This window comes from Natator depressus, chromosome 5, assembly GCF_965152275.1.
Source record: "Natator depressus isolate rNatDep1 chromosome 5, rNatDep2.hap1, whole genome shotgun sequence".
NCBI lineage: Eukaryota > Metazoa > Chordata > Testudines > Cheloniidae > Natator > Natator depressus.
In genome coordinates, this window is record NC_134238.1 from 96,382,183 (window position 1) to 96,398,778 (window position 16,596).

Below are 16,596 nucleotides of genomic sequence, written 5' to 3' on the forward strand. Positions count from 1 at the left end.
GCATTTTGGATCACAGTAGAAGTGTGTTGATGAAGTATTTATCTGTCACACACTACTTTATGACTGAGGCATGCCACCTAGCCTGTGAAGGTGCCACCTAGCCTGTGAAGCATCTAGAAATATAGTAAAAGTTTTGGACAGTGATATTTTGCACAGTGAGCACTCAACATTTACAGGGGCTTCAACTCAGCAGAAAACTTAAGCATATTCTTAACTTTAAACACTTGAGTAGTTCCACCTGAGTAGTCCCATTGGAGTCATGGGCTGGATTCTCTATTCTGCGGAGTCTACCTTGTGCCACATAATTATGCCAGATGCCCCCTCCACACCTGGTGTAGGAGTGAGAGTGGCTATGGCAGAGTGGAACTCTGCTAGGCCCAATCTTCTGCTGACAAATAAGTTACAACTGTTCCCTTAAAGCCCTAACTTGCACAAGGGCCATCTGGCTCAGGACTCCCTAAATTCAGACTCAGTCGAAAATCCAGCCCAATGAGACTGGTCACATTTAAAGTTAAGCACATGCATAAAGTTATCCACTGAATCAGGTCTTAGAGAAGAAAAACCCTTCATCTCCAAACCTGAAAATGTGTATTTTGAAATGTTGGCATTACTTGTTAAAAAGTAAAACACAATGACATGTTGTTTTAGAAATTTTTACTCTTTAATTATGATTAGTTTTAAAGGAACAATTTATAGAGCAAGGAGTCTTGTGTCAGAAAGCACTGTTTGGTTCCTAGATTTTCCATAGGAATGTTCAGTGCTTTACATAACAGTACAACAGGGCAGGGATATGTACTTTAGTAAGTCCTGTTTTATCATTAGTCAGCCTTGATCTGTGGTATTGTCAGGTGCATAACAGCTTATTGTGCATAGACTTTATCATTGTATGATAAGGGATGTTAATACTGCATTATAAACTAGTAATTTTATATTTATTTGTCTAATAAAAATGCTATGTATATGTGTACACTTGGAGGAGGCTTCCCAAGGCACAAAGTTCAGTGCCTCATTCCCAATGTCTTTCAACTGCCCTTTGTGCCTTGGAAAATCTCCCCCTAAGATTTTAAATGTTTGACAATTTTAAGAAACGTATGCATATTTCTGCCCCAAATGTACATGTTAATATAAACCTAATAGTAACACTAAACACAACTGTATCCACTGATAAAGCAGAAGTTGACACTGCACCCTTTAAATATAGTTTGGAAAACATCACACACCCAAGATGTGTGTGGAAAAACTGGGGATTTATATTGCCACTAGTTCAAACACACACGTAGATAAACAAGTTTTCATGCAACTTATTAGGAATTTGTAAACATCATTTGAAATATCTTGAAATTGCATGTCTACTACTCAGTGGGAAAAAAAGCGTGGGTGGGACAGGAGCTAGTAATAAAAATTAAAAATGTGCAATTCATATAGTTTTAAAATGAAGTGGATCATACACAAGTCAATAGGCCAAACCCTCAGGCAGCAGAAAGGGGTAGGAAAACTACAGGAGCAGGGTAGCTGGAGATTTCTCTGGGGAAATCCCCAAATGCTGCATAGACAGTTCTAAACCATCTGCTCCTATCCCTTCTCCACCCCACTTCTCTAGGGGGCCATTACAAACCAGATTGGGAGCACAAATTGTCTTTACCTTTGTCCTCTCCTAAAGAGTGCTGAGCATAGCTCTGACACACCTGACTATTTAAAGCTTTTATTGTCTGTGATCAGTAACTATCTCTATAGTAAATCATAGTTACATTATCTTCTCTCAGATTTCATTGCATCTCCTTGGATGTACAGCAATGCAACTCAGTCAAGCCTGAGGGCAGTGAATAAAATTCACCAGTATATTGTCCATATTGATAAATCTCATAACCTGTACTATAGAGTGTTCCATAACTACCTTGCTTGTAAGTAGCTTGTTTTTATCATATAAATCAGTATAATTTTTATAGGCAGGAAACATTTGCTTCACAAGTTTGATTTCTCCATCATTCTCGCTTATATGACTCTGTAAGGGGGGAAAAAAACAGTAATCAGTATTTGCTTTTTTATTTAGATTTAAACAATACAAACTGACCATACAAATACTCTGGGTGGCCTAACAGTTAACTAGACTTGCAACTGTGATGCTGGCAGATCAGGTGTCGGCTCATGCCAAAGCCCCAAGCCTCAGTGAACACTGACAAAGAGATAGCTGGAAACCAGTCTGGCTTACTTGTGCGTTAGCATTGTTAAGATAAATATTAGAGTTGTAAGAATGTGTTTGGTGATTAGGTCTTATGAATAGTGCAGGATGCTGCATGTATTGATCTCTCTCATAACCTCTGTAGTACGTCCTTTGCATTGTAAACGTCTGTAATTGTGTAACTCACCGAACAGGAAAGAAGCATTAATTAGTGTAAAGTGCTGGTCATGCAGACAAGAGGGCCTTTGAAACCAAAGGAGCCATTGTAAGACATCACAATGCCAAAGACTTTGTTGATTGCCTTCCCCACTCATATGAAGAGGAATCAGGGGCCAACACTTGTTCTATCAGTTTGGACTCTGCGGAAAAGGGAATGAAAATCCCTGATAAGGAGAAACTGGATCTTTATGCTATCTAGAGTCTGAGGAGCAAAGATTCCTAAACATAAGCAAGAGATCCCCATGCTGTTTGGCATGGGTCAGCCTCAAAGGACATGTAGAGCTGCTTATTATAGAAGATCATATTACCTTTTTAAATCTAAGACTGGTACTCATTTGTGTGCATTTGTTTCCTATTTTAACCTTGTAAATAACTCCCATTTCTTTTCTTAATTAATAAATCTTTAGTTAGTTCATTACAGGATGAGTTACAAGCATTCTTACTGGTGTGAGATCTAAGGTGCAAAATTGACCTGGGCTAAGTGACTGGCCCTTTGGGACTGGAAGTAACCTGAATATTTTTTGTCTTTTGGTGTAAAAAGTGACTATCTGTCACACAGACAAGCTTGCCTGGATGGCAAGAGAGATCAGAATGCCCAAGGGTACCGTCTGCGACCTCACGTTAAGGCTGCATAGTGCCTGAGGAGTTTACACTAGTTACTGGGTGGATGAAATCTAAGTATAGAACATGCAGCCATTTGGGATTTCTGTCCTTTTTTGAGGGTCTGCACTGACGTTGGCACTCATGGTCATGAGCCACTCCAGACAGCATGACAACAATCACAGAACGATGGCTAGACACTTTGTGCTCCTCTACTAGTGCAAAGCAATTCTAAACCTGTGGACTCTGTCTCTGGAAGGTCTCCCCACCACAGGAGAAATCCTCAGATGGCACAGCACCAGTATAGCAGCTCCTACACTCCTCTTTTCCTAAACCTGGCATGCGTGGGACCAGGAAAAGGGGGTATGGCTGGGGTATCCAAGCACCAGGAGCGCAAGTACAGTGGTACCCTCCAGTACCCCAAGAGATTTCTATTCAGTATGGGGTACCGGAAGGACGTGGGGCTGCCAGATGGCCCCATGCCGGCAGCTCCGCACCTTCCCCCCACCCCCACAGAGCTGTGTAGCCCTGCTGGAGGTCATGTCTGGGGTGGGCAGGGCTGTGCTCTGCTCCTTTCCCCGCTGCCGCAGCAGGGAAAGGAGCAGAACGCAGCTATGGCATTCATTCTTAACAGCACAATACATATGCTAACAAACTTAAACCAAGGCTTTGTTTAAGTTTGCTAGCATATGTACTGCTGTTTTACGTTGGTCAGGAACAAGTCAAAGGCACAGGAGTTGGTCATTCGTGTCCTCCACCCACAAACAGTGCTATTAAGAAGCTGACTGAAATCAGTATGGGCACAGAACTAAAGGACTTAAGTGGCCTGGTTGACTGGATAAATGAAAGATGCACTTTTGGGCAGCAGCTCTTGTGGTTTTGCAGGCTGAGCAGCCTCTGTCCCTCCATATCTGGCTACATGCCTTTGGGGTTTGTTTTCTATTCCGCATGTGACAGCTCTGCTGCTATTGTTTCCAGATGTGACCTTCATGTTCTGGAAAAATGTCTGATGATGAAGCTGGCACTACAAGATGAATCTAATACCAAACAATAAAATAGGGGAAAGATGTAGGTCTCTGTCTAGAATAATATACAAGGGAGTTCAATCTAATTATGCAACAAGAAAATTTAGCTAACCTGTAGTGAAAAAAAATAAATTTCCCCTTGTAACACTTGGAGCTATGTTAGACCAAATATAGGGCTGAAATACTGGGGGAATTATTGTATATAAGCCACTGTCTAGAAACAATGCACTATACCTGGCTAAAAGAGAGAACTCAAGGATCAAGAATGATTCTCCTATAAATCTTTCCTCCTTTCATTTCCTCTCCTTTTCTCCATTCATATCTTCCTTCCCTCTCTGCTCCTTCCCTTATCTGTATCCTTGTGTGCAGTAGATGTGACAGTTTTATTTTTTGTATCTTTCGATTTCTAGGAATTTTTCACATCTGCAGAGCTCATTGCCTGTTTTGTTCCCAGAGGTGCTCAGTGTCCATAAACCAGGAGACATACACAGACTTTGTTCTCCCATGAAGATTTTATTTTTGTTGTTTTCCTTTGTCAAAAGTAAAACTCATTTGAGGTTGAAAAAATTTATGCTTTATTCTTTGTATGTGGAAGCATAGTATCCCCTTTTATAGTGGAGTGAGATTTGAACAAAGTTCCAACAGATGGAAAATCAGTTGCATTTTACAGCTGGCCTCAATGTGTTTAAGCATTAACCTGAATGAGTGCCAGTATGCCTTCACTGACTATGTTCAAAGGTGCAGTCACACCTGAACAGCTAAAAATTAACCTTGCCCTTTTAGGCTAAACAGAGTCATGTCAGTGGCTCCATCTCTGTTGTTACATAAGAAATATCAAAACTCCAGTGGGGCATGGTGCTGGCACATAGAGTCTCAGGTATGTCGTGTGATTTTTTTTCAGAATCACTTTTGGGAATAGTCATGTACGTGAAATAGCTGGTACTTGTAATGGTTGTGCTAATGGTTGTGCTATTTCTATGCATGTATATTCATCTTGGTATCTGAAGTTATGAATATTAGCTATGTTTACTACATGTTTGTTCCTGTGGTAACGCCCACAAGGTATTTAGCCAGCACATGAAGGGACAAGTCAAGTCGAATGGCCCATTAAGGAACACTTAGCTCAAAACGGACCCTGGAAAACACCTGTCTACATTTAATGGTCTTTTCCTGTGAACGTTGTAACTACAATATGGGTGGGGGTGATGGACATGTAACTTGCCCATGTGACTCCAAACACCATCTTTCACAGTGAGAACAGATTTCCCTTCACTTGGCAGAAGCTAAAAGGTCCTGAAAACATCTCCATTTTGCCTCTTTCCTGCTCAAGCCTCTGGACTATGAAATATACTAATGGGCGCATTCTAACCAAGGGACTGAGGTCTTTCCAATGATTTTGAAGCAACCAGAGACTTGACTTAAGCCAGCAGTTTATTCCATCACTGCTATAAATCTGATCCAAGAACTTGGCAATCATTTTGTGCTTAATTCCTTTAACCAGAGCCATCCCTAGGGTTGCCAAGCCAGCTCCTTTCAGCTGGCTAAATTCACAATCCCAGCAGCCGGACTCAAACTCTCAGCCTCCCTCCGGAAAGGTAAAGCAGTTGCATTTCCACTAGGCAGCTTTGCTTTCCTAGTGTCTGGTGGAGAGCAATACTCAGATAAAGGCAAGATGGCAGAAGCTTAGTTTGGACATAAGGGAGGCAATGATAGTGTGTTAAGGGAAAGTGGGGTGATTGTCCTTCCTATCCTTCTTTCATTTAAGAAGTTTTCAATTTGGGGATCCTCAATGACACCTGGAAGTACAGGTAGCACCAGGAGCCCAAAGCATTATTTTACAACTGCATCTGTTTAACAGATGCAGTTGTAAAATTTTAGGCAGGTATGGGGGCTGTCAGAGGGGGCAGGAAGAGCGTGGGGGCCCCAGGCTGGGGGTGGGGAGGAATCACATGGACGGTCATGTGGGGAGGTCATGTGCCCCACCCCCTGTATCCCTCCCATGAGTGCAGTACCGGCAAGAAATGATTTCTACTTGCATCACTGCCCAGCACAGCAATCCCAGATGCCACAATAGCCCCTCAAGGTCACTGGTGGTTGCCAAATGTTAAAGCAGCACTTTGGACCAGTGGGATAAGGAGAGAAGTGCCAGACCAACACAGACTAGATCCAGGTTCAGGGCAGCACAAAGGAGACCTTTGCCCCCACTTCCTCTGATCTGCTGTGTACTCCTCTGGTGTGGCTAAGAATCTCATCCATTCTGTTCTGTCTCTGGAACATATGTTTCCAATATTTACAAATATCCCTTCTTGGAATGTTAAATAACCCAAAAGTAGTTTGAGTATACTATGTAATTAAGACTATGTAACCAAAAAGTGTCTGCCAGCTGTAAGCTTTAAAAAGCACTTTAATTCTAAATTGCAGGAACTTAATGACACAGTAAGATGCACTTCTCTTTTAACAATGTTAAATTAAGATGCTTTGAATACAAAGGTTCATTCTTTTCTGTGCTGAGATCTGCTTTGTGCAGGAGAAATGAGGAGCTATTGGTTATAGTTCTCCAGGATGATCTCACCTATGCCAGAGCTGGCACAGGGATATAGCAGCAACATTAAACAAACAATTGGTTATGGTCCCCAAAGACCATGCACCAGCCGGCATTGCAGAAGCACACAGTGGTCCAGCTATGACCCCCCCCCCCCTGCCCACTCCCTGTGTTGGAGAGTGCAGGGGGCTGACAAGTTCAGTGGAATTTAAAGACAGGCTCAAAGTTAAGTGTTTTGCTCAATTGGGCAGTATGACAGATATGGCAATTTCCTGCAATATCTTTGGGAGATCTTATTGAATTAAGTTTATGTATCTTTGAAGTTCATTGTGTTAAATGCAAAGGTTATGTATGTAAGGGCCTCAGTGATCAACAGACTACATTGAACAATGTGGCAGACAAGAATGAACTTTTGAGAAAATGCATGTGAAGTGGATTTCCTGGGAAATATCTAGGGGGAAGCTAATGAACATCCCCACCCCTGCCTCTGGTTATGCAAAATCCCAGCCCTGTGAAGCTATGCCCTGAGGAAAGAGAGACTGTCTGCCTATTACCTGTTCACAGGGTCCCAAGCTCAAAGGTCCAAACTGTATAAAGGAGTGACTCACATATTTATAGGTGTGCTTGTTCTGAGCTAACAGCTGAAAACCCTTGGTGGGGTTTGAAGGACTGACCACTGACCAGACCCCATGTTGGAGAAGGGGGGTGATCTTCGGTAAGCTTATCAGTTTGCGTGTATGTTCCTTTATTGTTTTAATACGTTTTCCCTGTAATGCTTTTACCTTAAGAATAAACGTGCTTGCTTAGAAAAGGCGATTGGTAACTTCTAACTGTGGGCAATTACACTGTATATAGCCTTGGAGGAGAAATCAAAGCAGGCCTCGTTAGGCAATCTGACTTGCTGGGGAATTCACAGAGTAGGCAGGGAACTGCACAGCCTGGTAAAACCCCAGTCAGGAAAGACAGACACACATGTATCCATCCGAGACAGGTGAGATGAGGATCTGGGAGTCTAGTGTGGGTGCCCTTGCTGGGCCGTGAGAAGGAATACAGGTGTAGTTGCCCTGAACTATAAAAGGCAATATCAGATAAACAGTGAAGCTTTTGAAACTGATTTCTCATGAATATTTCCTGACCTGTGAGTTTTCTCCCAGTGAAAAAAGTTATTTAGACAGCTCACAAATCCTACCTGCACGTGAATATCATGAGCCTTCGCAAAGTCACCAAGTCTACTCAGCAACTCCTCAGTGCAGGAAGGTCCAAAACGAGGCGTCACTATGGGTTGTACCTTTTGATACTGAAAATATTCAAATTGCATACTTGAGATTGCAAATAAAAATCCGTATATCAGGGCCAAGAGTGCACTGACCCTCTAGCTTATATGATGATGAAAAAGGAGTGGGCTTTATTTTGCATTGTTTTCTTTTCCTACTGCATCCATTGCTCATATGAATGAATCTCTATACAGCAATTTTCTGATTTTTATTACAACCATTGTCACAGGAATAGAGAATCAAAGTTTTTTCAGTAAGTCATTTTAGTGGACTATAAAGATTTTTTCTATAAGCAACCTTCCCTGAAATCACTGAGATTTTAACTGGACTGGAAGAATATATTCATGTCCATTGTCTAAAGGCAGCCATGCATTGGTCAGTAAGGGGTGAATTAGGTAATTTAATAGGCCTTTCCCATCTCTGATTTCTATAATCCAGATTGTGCCACTAAGCGTGTCTACACCACAATAAAATACCCAGCGCATGGCCACTCGGGCTCGTGAAGCTTGGGCTGTGGGGCTATAAAATAGTAATTATTACTATTTTAAATTAAATTAAATTATTTTAATTACAAAGTAATTACTAAAATAGTAAAATAGACATTTGGGCTCAGGTCGTGGGGTCTCAGAGCCCGGGCTCCAGCCCAAGCCTGAATGTCTACACTGCTATTTCTAGTCAGGCAGCTTAAGCCCTGTGAGTGCAAGCCAGCTGACTCAGGCTCTTGGACTTGGTGCCACAGGTTTTTTATCACCGTGTAGACATGACTTAAGACACAACTTGAAGTAGGGGTTGATGCAGGCTGCAGGTAGTTCCAGGAAGCACTGGATTTCCTGTGCCTTCCTCTTGTTCCAGTTTCTCCACTCTATGCAGGTGCATTGGCTACAATCTGGCTCCTGGCTTCCATAGACAGGAAGATTAGTGAGATGACCAGACATATTAAGCAAGGAAGGCATTTGTGACCTATAATATACAGGAAGTCAGACTATAATATGATCTACTGGTCCCTTCTGGCCTTAAACTCTAGGCCTCTAAGATAACTGTACTCAACAAAGTAGAATTAGCCATTAAATTTAAGCACGGCATTTTGGGTTGAAGATTGCCAACAGAATAGCAAATAGCATAACATTCACATAACAGTCAAACTGCAGCTGGGCAAGTGCCTGGCAACTACTGTTCTCCCTGATGGCCCTCACGTGCAGCATGCCAGCCTGTCGCTGTGCATGCGACACCACTAGAGAAAGTGCCAGATGTTTTGGCCTGCAGTCTCTTTACCTCAGCTCCCAGCTGCAGTTTGAAAATCAGATCACTGATTTAGGTAAGTAAATATGGATTTAGGTGCCTAACTTTAGGCATCAAGCTTGAAATCTTGGCAACAAGTGTCATACAAATGAAACCACTGAAAAAAGAATTGTAACAAGGAAAAGCCGTAACATTCCTTGACTATAGTAACAGTGCCATAAAATATATCTGCAGTTTTTCTTTAGAATCTTCTTCACACACATGACCGAATGTACTGATCCAAAAAACTAATGTGGAAAAGGATTATTAACTGCAGTGTAAAGTTGTGGCACCATACTGCCATTATCTTAAAACACAACTATTTTTTCTGAGTTAAACAAAGATTTCTCTTCATAGCATGGTTTATAAACAGTGAAATGATTTATTAGCTTATTTCTTCCTATGACCATAGAATTGTTCTTTGTAGGAAGCTGAGCAGTTTTTAAGAAAATAAAAATTATTTTTCAAAGTATTGTATTCTGCAGTGCTCTGACCAAACAATATTGAATGTATGGTGTCACACTGACATTTGCCAACTCAAACCCACAGCTCCCAAACAGGTTTGTGCAGATTCAGGATTTAATTGGCCATTGAATCTATGTTTACTGATTTGTCACTAGCGTTAACAATTTTATTCATCCAAACTGGATTGTTTTCTTCCAAATCTTTATTTTATTTCCATAGAAAAAACGGAATGCAAAAGTGAATATAAACAAAGAAGTGAATTTTTGCCATTTCATTTCAGAGCAAATAGGGGAAAAAAGTACACGACAATATGTAAGTTATGCTGCTGATAAAAAAAAGCAACTCTACTTACTTTCTTTTCTAGTAGTTCTCTAACAAACCTGAAGGGGAAAAAAGTAAAACCAGTATTACAAATTAAGAAATCTAGGAAAAATATTTACCTTTAATGTTTTATTAAGTGTTTCACATGTGAATCAGTTTTACGTAGAAAGTTGAAAATGGTAAGGGCCGCTTTCTGAGTCAGTGTAATCAGCATAAATCTATTGAAATCAGCGGAACTACACCAATTTTCATCAGCTGAGAATCCGGCCCTAAATATGCAGAAGTTTTATCACTTCTAGTAATTAACCCCAGACATGTGGTAATTACTCTGTGTTCTCACTGGAAACCAAATACATGTTATACTAAATCAATGGAAAGCATGATTATATGCTATAGCAGCCCTATTAAAAAAAGACATCTTAATTTTGGCTGCACATGAATTTAAATCAGAGCATAGAATCTATTCTATTATTTAAAATCCTATTTTTAGAACTTTGCAATATTTTATGCTTCATTTACAGTAGTTACATATATTGAGATTTAAACTGATAGACGGTCTATCCTTCATTCACTTAACATGCCCAGAGGGGTATCCTTTTATTTTCCAGGGAGCATTTATGTACGTTTTAGAGTATGCAATATTTACACATTTGAAAACATAATGTGGATTTATTTGTTCCATTCAAAACAATAGAGTAGAGCACAAGTGTCTCTACAAATATATATATATATTTTTAAAATCAGGTCAGGACATTAGAGATGAGCAAAAGCTGTCCCCCAGATCATACCATGTCCCCACATTTTGGAAGGTGGGAGTATTCTGAGGGCCTGTGATGCAGGGAGACAGGATTCTAATGTTCCTGGGGGCCCACCAGTGGGTGTCAGGGTGGCGGCAGAAAAGGTCCTTGGTGTCTAGAGGTTCACCAGGGACAGAGGTTCTTGCAAATCTTGGACAGTTCAGGGGTTTACACGGAAAACTGAAACCAATCAGTTTCATCTACTGTAGTTTCAGGTTTAAATACAGTTGTTGTTTTTTTATCAAAACTTCAGACTTTCCCACCTACTTTCCTCCCAGTTCTGCCCACTTACCACTTTCTCTCCACACTTTTTGATACAAGATAAATGCAAGGTATTTATATATCACCTCCATATATGTGATCGAAACAATTCACTGTAAGTTATTGGAATCTATGTGATAAATTATGGGACTATGTGGTAAACCACATTTATTTCATTCTTTTGACTTCCTAACCTAACTATGCTCACGAATTTACCGCTAATATTCTAAAACTCTGAGCAGTTCTCAAATCGTGACCATATTTTAAAAAAAAATAAGTTGAACATGCCAAAAAAAGTTTCCTTTTTTAATAGAAAGGAAGAGTTTTTTTCCCACAGTTCATGGCTGAAGTCCAGGTCACACAAAAGCAAACCTTCCAGGCTGGACACAGCTATTTTATCCATGAGAGTTGAAATTCCTCTTTTCCAAAATTATAGAGCATCCATTCTTATTATAGTCCTGAGATACTGAATCTCATACATGACAGGAATGTACAGAAAAGCTGTTTTAGATCATTCTGATGTTTTAAACAAGAACCAGAACTAAAGGTCCTCTCACTCTAATGCAGCAGTTCTCAACCTGTGGCCCAATTAGCACACAGCTGTTGCCCAGCTCAGCTGGGTGCTCAAGGCAAGCCCGCATGGCGGAGTCCGGGTTCCATCGCTGCCCAGCACAGTGGGGTCCAGGCTGCCCCACCGCCCAGCGTGGCGGGGTTGGGGTCAGGTCGGGGCTGGCAGCCCGCCCCACATGGCGGGAGTCCAGGGTTGAGGCTGCCGGCTGGCCCCATGGGGTCGGGGGTCCGGGGCAGCCAGCTGGCCCCACGTGGTGGGGGGTCCAGGATCTGAGGTAGGCAGCCCCCCGGCTCTACACAGCGGGGGTCGGGATCCGGGCTACTGCTGACCTACCACTCAGCCCCTGCGGCCCAGGTAATACAGTGTGGGACACATATGCAGCTCACAATGATAAATAAGTTGAGAACCACTGCTCTAATGCCTATACTTCTGCAGTTGGTACTAAGGAAACCTGGGTGAACAGCCAAGGGAAAAAAAACATTAGTACAATACTAATACCAGTTTTTAAACCTTTTTTTAAAAAAATACCTCTTCTTTAAATATATGCCATTAAAAAAAAATCCATGAAAATTTGTAGTGGTAAAAAGATTTTACTAGCATTCACCTGGGATAACCTACGTAAGTAATGTGGAAATTCCAAACTCACTCCACAAAATATTTAGATTGCTGTATGTTACATTATCCTGTATTCCCAATATGGTCCTGATGCTGTAAAACACTTAAGCATGTGTGTGAGTACTCATATGAGTAAAATTACACGTGCTCAAGTACTTGCAGAGTAGTGACCTGTACATTCACAAAATGGCTCCCAGATCAGCATGCATCCATTTTCCCAATCTGGTGCCCAATCTAATTCATTATTGTATCAGGTCCTTCATGTTAAACCTCAGCCTTTTCAGAAGAGTCATTAAAAGAAGCATGTATACTCACGAATTCATACATGTGCACTGTATGGATCAGATTCTTCTCCCATTTACACTGTTGTAAATTAGGAGCAATTCCACTGATGCAGATTTGTTGCATTAGTGGAAAACTGGTATGAGAGGAGAATCGGATGTTTGTTTTTGTTATTTTTTTAAAGGATGAATAAAAGTTACTTCCTACACCTTAAAGTTTTAGGCTTAATTCTTAACTAGCCTTCCTGTGCTCTCTCACTTTTATTAAAAATACAATTTTTAAAGATAATACTATCAGTATAATCATTTTACCTTTCTGTCTCCTTGACAGATTCATCAGTGCTTTCCTTGTATTCTGGAACAAATTCATTGAGATCCATGCAAACTTTGCCAACAAATGCTCGCTGACCAAATTTATCTGTGAAATGTATAACAGAATAAAACTCAAAATCAGTTGTTTTCCAAACAAACTGCTAGCAAGATCTGCACTTAAAACCACAGTAACAAATTCTGGCCCAGATAACTTCATCTAAGAGTGAACAATGCCATGTTCTTTTCTTCATCTTTAGACTGAGACTTTTTAGCCTAAAAGGAAAATATTTTGAGAAAGTAATGAGCAACAGAGATTTAAATGGAAACTCTGAACAATACCCTAGTACTTGCTACTGAAAACATTATAAATAAGGGCTAGATTGTGCCAGTTACACATAGTCCAGAGTGCAAAACTGCTGAAGGAAGAGCACTGGCAGGCAGACTGCCTCCCAGAATTCCCCAACCCACACAAGGATCATGCATGCCACCACAACCGTTTGTGGCTTGCAGCCTGCTCCTTCCTGTATGTCATCTGCCTGCACAGGTCAGTTGGAGGTCACAGCCTACCTTCCTGTCCCTTTTGGGCAGTGCTTAATTTGTAATGAAAGAGATGCTGGGGCTCAAGCAATTTTTTTACATTCATAACTTGTGCAGCAAGCCCAGAGGTGCCAGGGCTAGGAATTGCCAAGCCTAGAGGTGTCAGGGCTCAGCCCTGGCAAAAATTAAGCACTGCTTTTGGGGCACTGTGCATCCATTAGGAATTGGGGAATGACTGTAATTCTGCCTGGATTTTCCATGGGCCACACCAGGGTGGTTGAAAGAGGAGTCTTTGTCTTCCCCCCACTGCTGCACACTTCCAAAAGAGCCAGGCAGAATCTAGTCATTAGTGACCACCCTGTTGCCGTCTTCATTGGCATGGCAATTCTCCAAAGAGGGCCATATTATTGGAGGTTAACGTACCCCCCCCCATCCATATTACATATCATTTGAAAGCTTATTTTATGTCCATTTAGAAGAGGTATAATGTGGAACTGTCCAGCTGTGCTGTAGGCCTGTAGGTGAAGTGAAACAATGGTACCCAGAATGAGAGCATGACATTTTTGCACAGTTCCAGAAACACTGCAGCATGACTATGACTACAGTTTTTCTGTTTAATTTAAACACCAGATTAAGGTGTTAAAATTATAGGTCAAAGATACCAAATGACAATACATTAAAAGATCTTTTTGGGTTTTTGCATGGGCAAGCGTTGTTGTTTGCCAGAAACGAAGAAGTTGTTTGGCATCTGCAATATGCAATTTTGCAATATACTAACACAGTGGTTCTCAACTTATTTATTACTGGGGGCCCGGAACTCAGACCCCACCACGCAGGCTGGCCTGTAGCACACAGCTGAGCTGGGTCACAGCTGTGTGCTAATTGGGCCACATGCAGCCTGCGGGTTGAGAACCGCAGTATTAGCATGAAATATTTTCACATTATATATTCTTAATTGTCAAAGTACCTCACAGTGATAATAGTTTTTTATATTTTCAGTTGATATTTTCTGACCAGATCAGTCTCATACTGAAGGTTGTGTACCCATAGCAGTAGATTGTGCTCCAACAGTTTATACTGCATAGTGGGTAGATATAGATGTATGTGAATTACTAATGCAATGCTTCCATTTGTAAGTTTTTGTACATACAATGTAGCATCTAGTCTGCCTAATAGAAGGTTTTAAACTGTAATTGCCTAGGCATACAAGACTAGCCTTTGAAATATTCTAAAAAATTAGCTTTTTAGTTCAATGACACTTATGCACAGTTCAGTATTCGTATTAGAGATGACAATACACGGCTTCAATCAAAGTGCTCACTAATCAAAAATGACCATTTTGATACTGACATAAAAATATACGAATGGCCATACTGGGTCAAACTAATGGTCCATCTACCCAGTACCCTGTCTTCTGACAGTGTCAAATATCAGACACTTTAGAGGGAATGAATAGAACAGAGCAATTATAAAATGATCCACATTCCCTGTTATCCAGTCCCAGCATCTGGCTGTCAGAGGCTTAGGAGCGCTGACAGCATGGGGTTGCATCTCTGACCATCATGGCTAATAGCCACTGATGTACTGTATCCTCAATTAACTTATCTAAATCTTTTTTGAATACAGTTATAGTTTTGGACTTTACAACATCCTCCAGCAATGAGTTCCACAGATTGACTGTGCATTGTGTGAAGAAGTATTTCCTTTTGTTTGTTTTAAACCTGCTACCTGTTAATTTCATTAGGTGATCCCTGGTTCCTGTGTTATGTGAAGGGGTAAATAACGCCTCCTTATTCACTTTTTCCACATCCTTAATGATTTTATAGACCTCTATCATGTCCCCCCTTTTGTCGACTCTTTCCCAAGCTGAACAGTCCCAGTCTTTTTCATCTCTCCTCATACAGAAGCTGTTCCATACCCTTAATCATTTTTGTTGCCCTTCTTTGTAACTTTTCGATTTCTAATATATCTTTTTTTGAGATGGGCTGACCAGAACTGCACACAATATTTAAGGTGTGGGCATAACATGAATTTATATAGTATCATTATGATATTTTGTCTTATCTATCCCTTTCCTAATGGTTCCTAACATTCTGTTAGCTTTTTTGTCTGCTGCTACACATTGAGCAGATGTTTTCAGAGAATTATCCATAATGATTCCAAGATCTTTCTTTAGTGGTAACAGCCAATTTTGACCCAATTATGTATGTATAGTTGTGATTATATTTTCCAGTGTGCATTACTTTGCATTTATCAACATTGAATTTCATCTGCCATTTTGTTGCCCAGTCACCCAGTGTAGTGAGATCCCTTTGTAGTCTGCTTTGGATTTAACTATTTTGACTAATTTTGTATCATCTGCAAATTTTGCCACCTCACTGTTGACCTTTTTTTTCCAGATCATTTGTGAATATGTTGAGCAGCACTGGTCCTAGTACAGACCCCTGGGGGACATCACTATTTACCTCTCTCCATTCTGAAAACTGACCATTTATTCCTATCCTTTTGGTTCTTGTTTTTTAACTAGTTTCTGATCGAGGACAAGATCATCCCTCTTATCCCTTGACAGCTTAGTTTGCTGAAGAGCCTTTGGTGAGGGACCTTGTCAAAGGCTTTCTGAAAGTCCAAGTACACTGTATCCACTGAATCATCCTTGCCCATGTGTTTTTAACCCTCTCAAAGAATTCTAGTAGATTGGTGAGGCATGATTTTCCCTTTACAAAAGCCATGTTGACTCTTTGCCAACAAATCATGTTATTGATGTCTGATAATTCTGTTCTTTATTATGGTTTCAACTAATTGCCTAGTACTGAAGTTAGGTTTACTGGCCTGTAATTGCCAGGATCACCTCTAGAGCCTTTTTCAAAAACTGGCATCACATTAGCGATCCTCCAGTCATCTGGCACAGAAGCCGATTTAAATGATAGATTACATATCACACTTAGTAGTTATGCAATTTCATATTTGAGTTCTGTAGCGAGGAGGTGTGGCCTCCCTCACAGGCAGAAGTGGAGGGGACACCACAAGCCACCTGGTGGGTGGAACCAGGAGGGCCATGCCCTACATGCTAGAAGCAGAGGGGTAGGACAGGAAGGGGAAATATAAAAGGTCAGCCCAGCCCAGCCCCTCAGTCTGGAGGGAGCTGCCAAAGGAGACAGATGCATCTTCCCCGCTGCTGGAGTCAGAAGTCAGGGAGAACTGCTGCTGCCATGAGGACCAGTCTGACCTTCCAGAGAGCCCTGTCACTCCCAATGCTGAAGAGCTACTACCACTTCCCTTGACAGAATATCCTGAGGAGACTGAGGGGGAGAATAGGAAG

General features: G+C 41.1%; 1 protein-coding gene across 1 annotated transcript in view; it reads right to left on the bottom strand.

The window, feature by feature from the left end:
* The window catches only part of GDA (guanine deaminase), a 49,321-nt gene that overhangs the window by 11,751 nt on the left and 20,974 nt on the right, over positions 1 to 16,596 (bottom strand). The window contains exons 5-8 of the mRNA XM_074953243.1: positions 12,741 to 12,846; positions 9,935 to 9,962; positions 7,755 to 7,862; positions 1,895 to 2,002 (exon numbers count right to left, since the gene is read on the bottom strand). Of these exons, the coding sequence (XP_074809344.1) occupies positions 1,895 to 2,002; positions 7,755 to 7,862; positions 9,935 to 9,962; positions 12,741 to 12,846 (350 nt within the window). The remainder of the gene's footprint in view (positions 1 to 1,894; positions 2,003 to 7,754; positions 7,863 to 9,934; positions 9,963 to 12,740; positions 12,847 to 16,596) is intronic.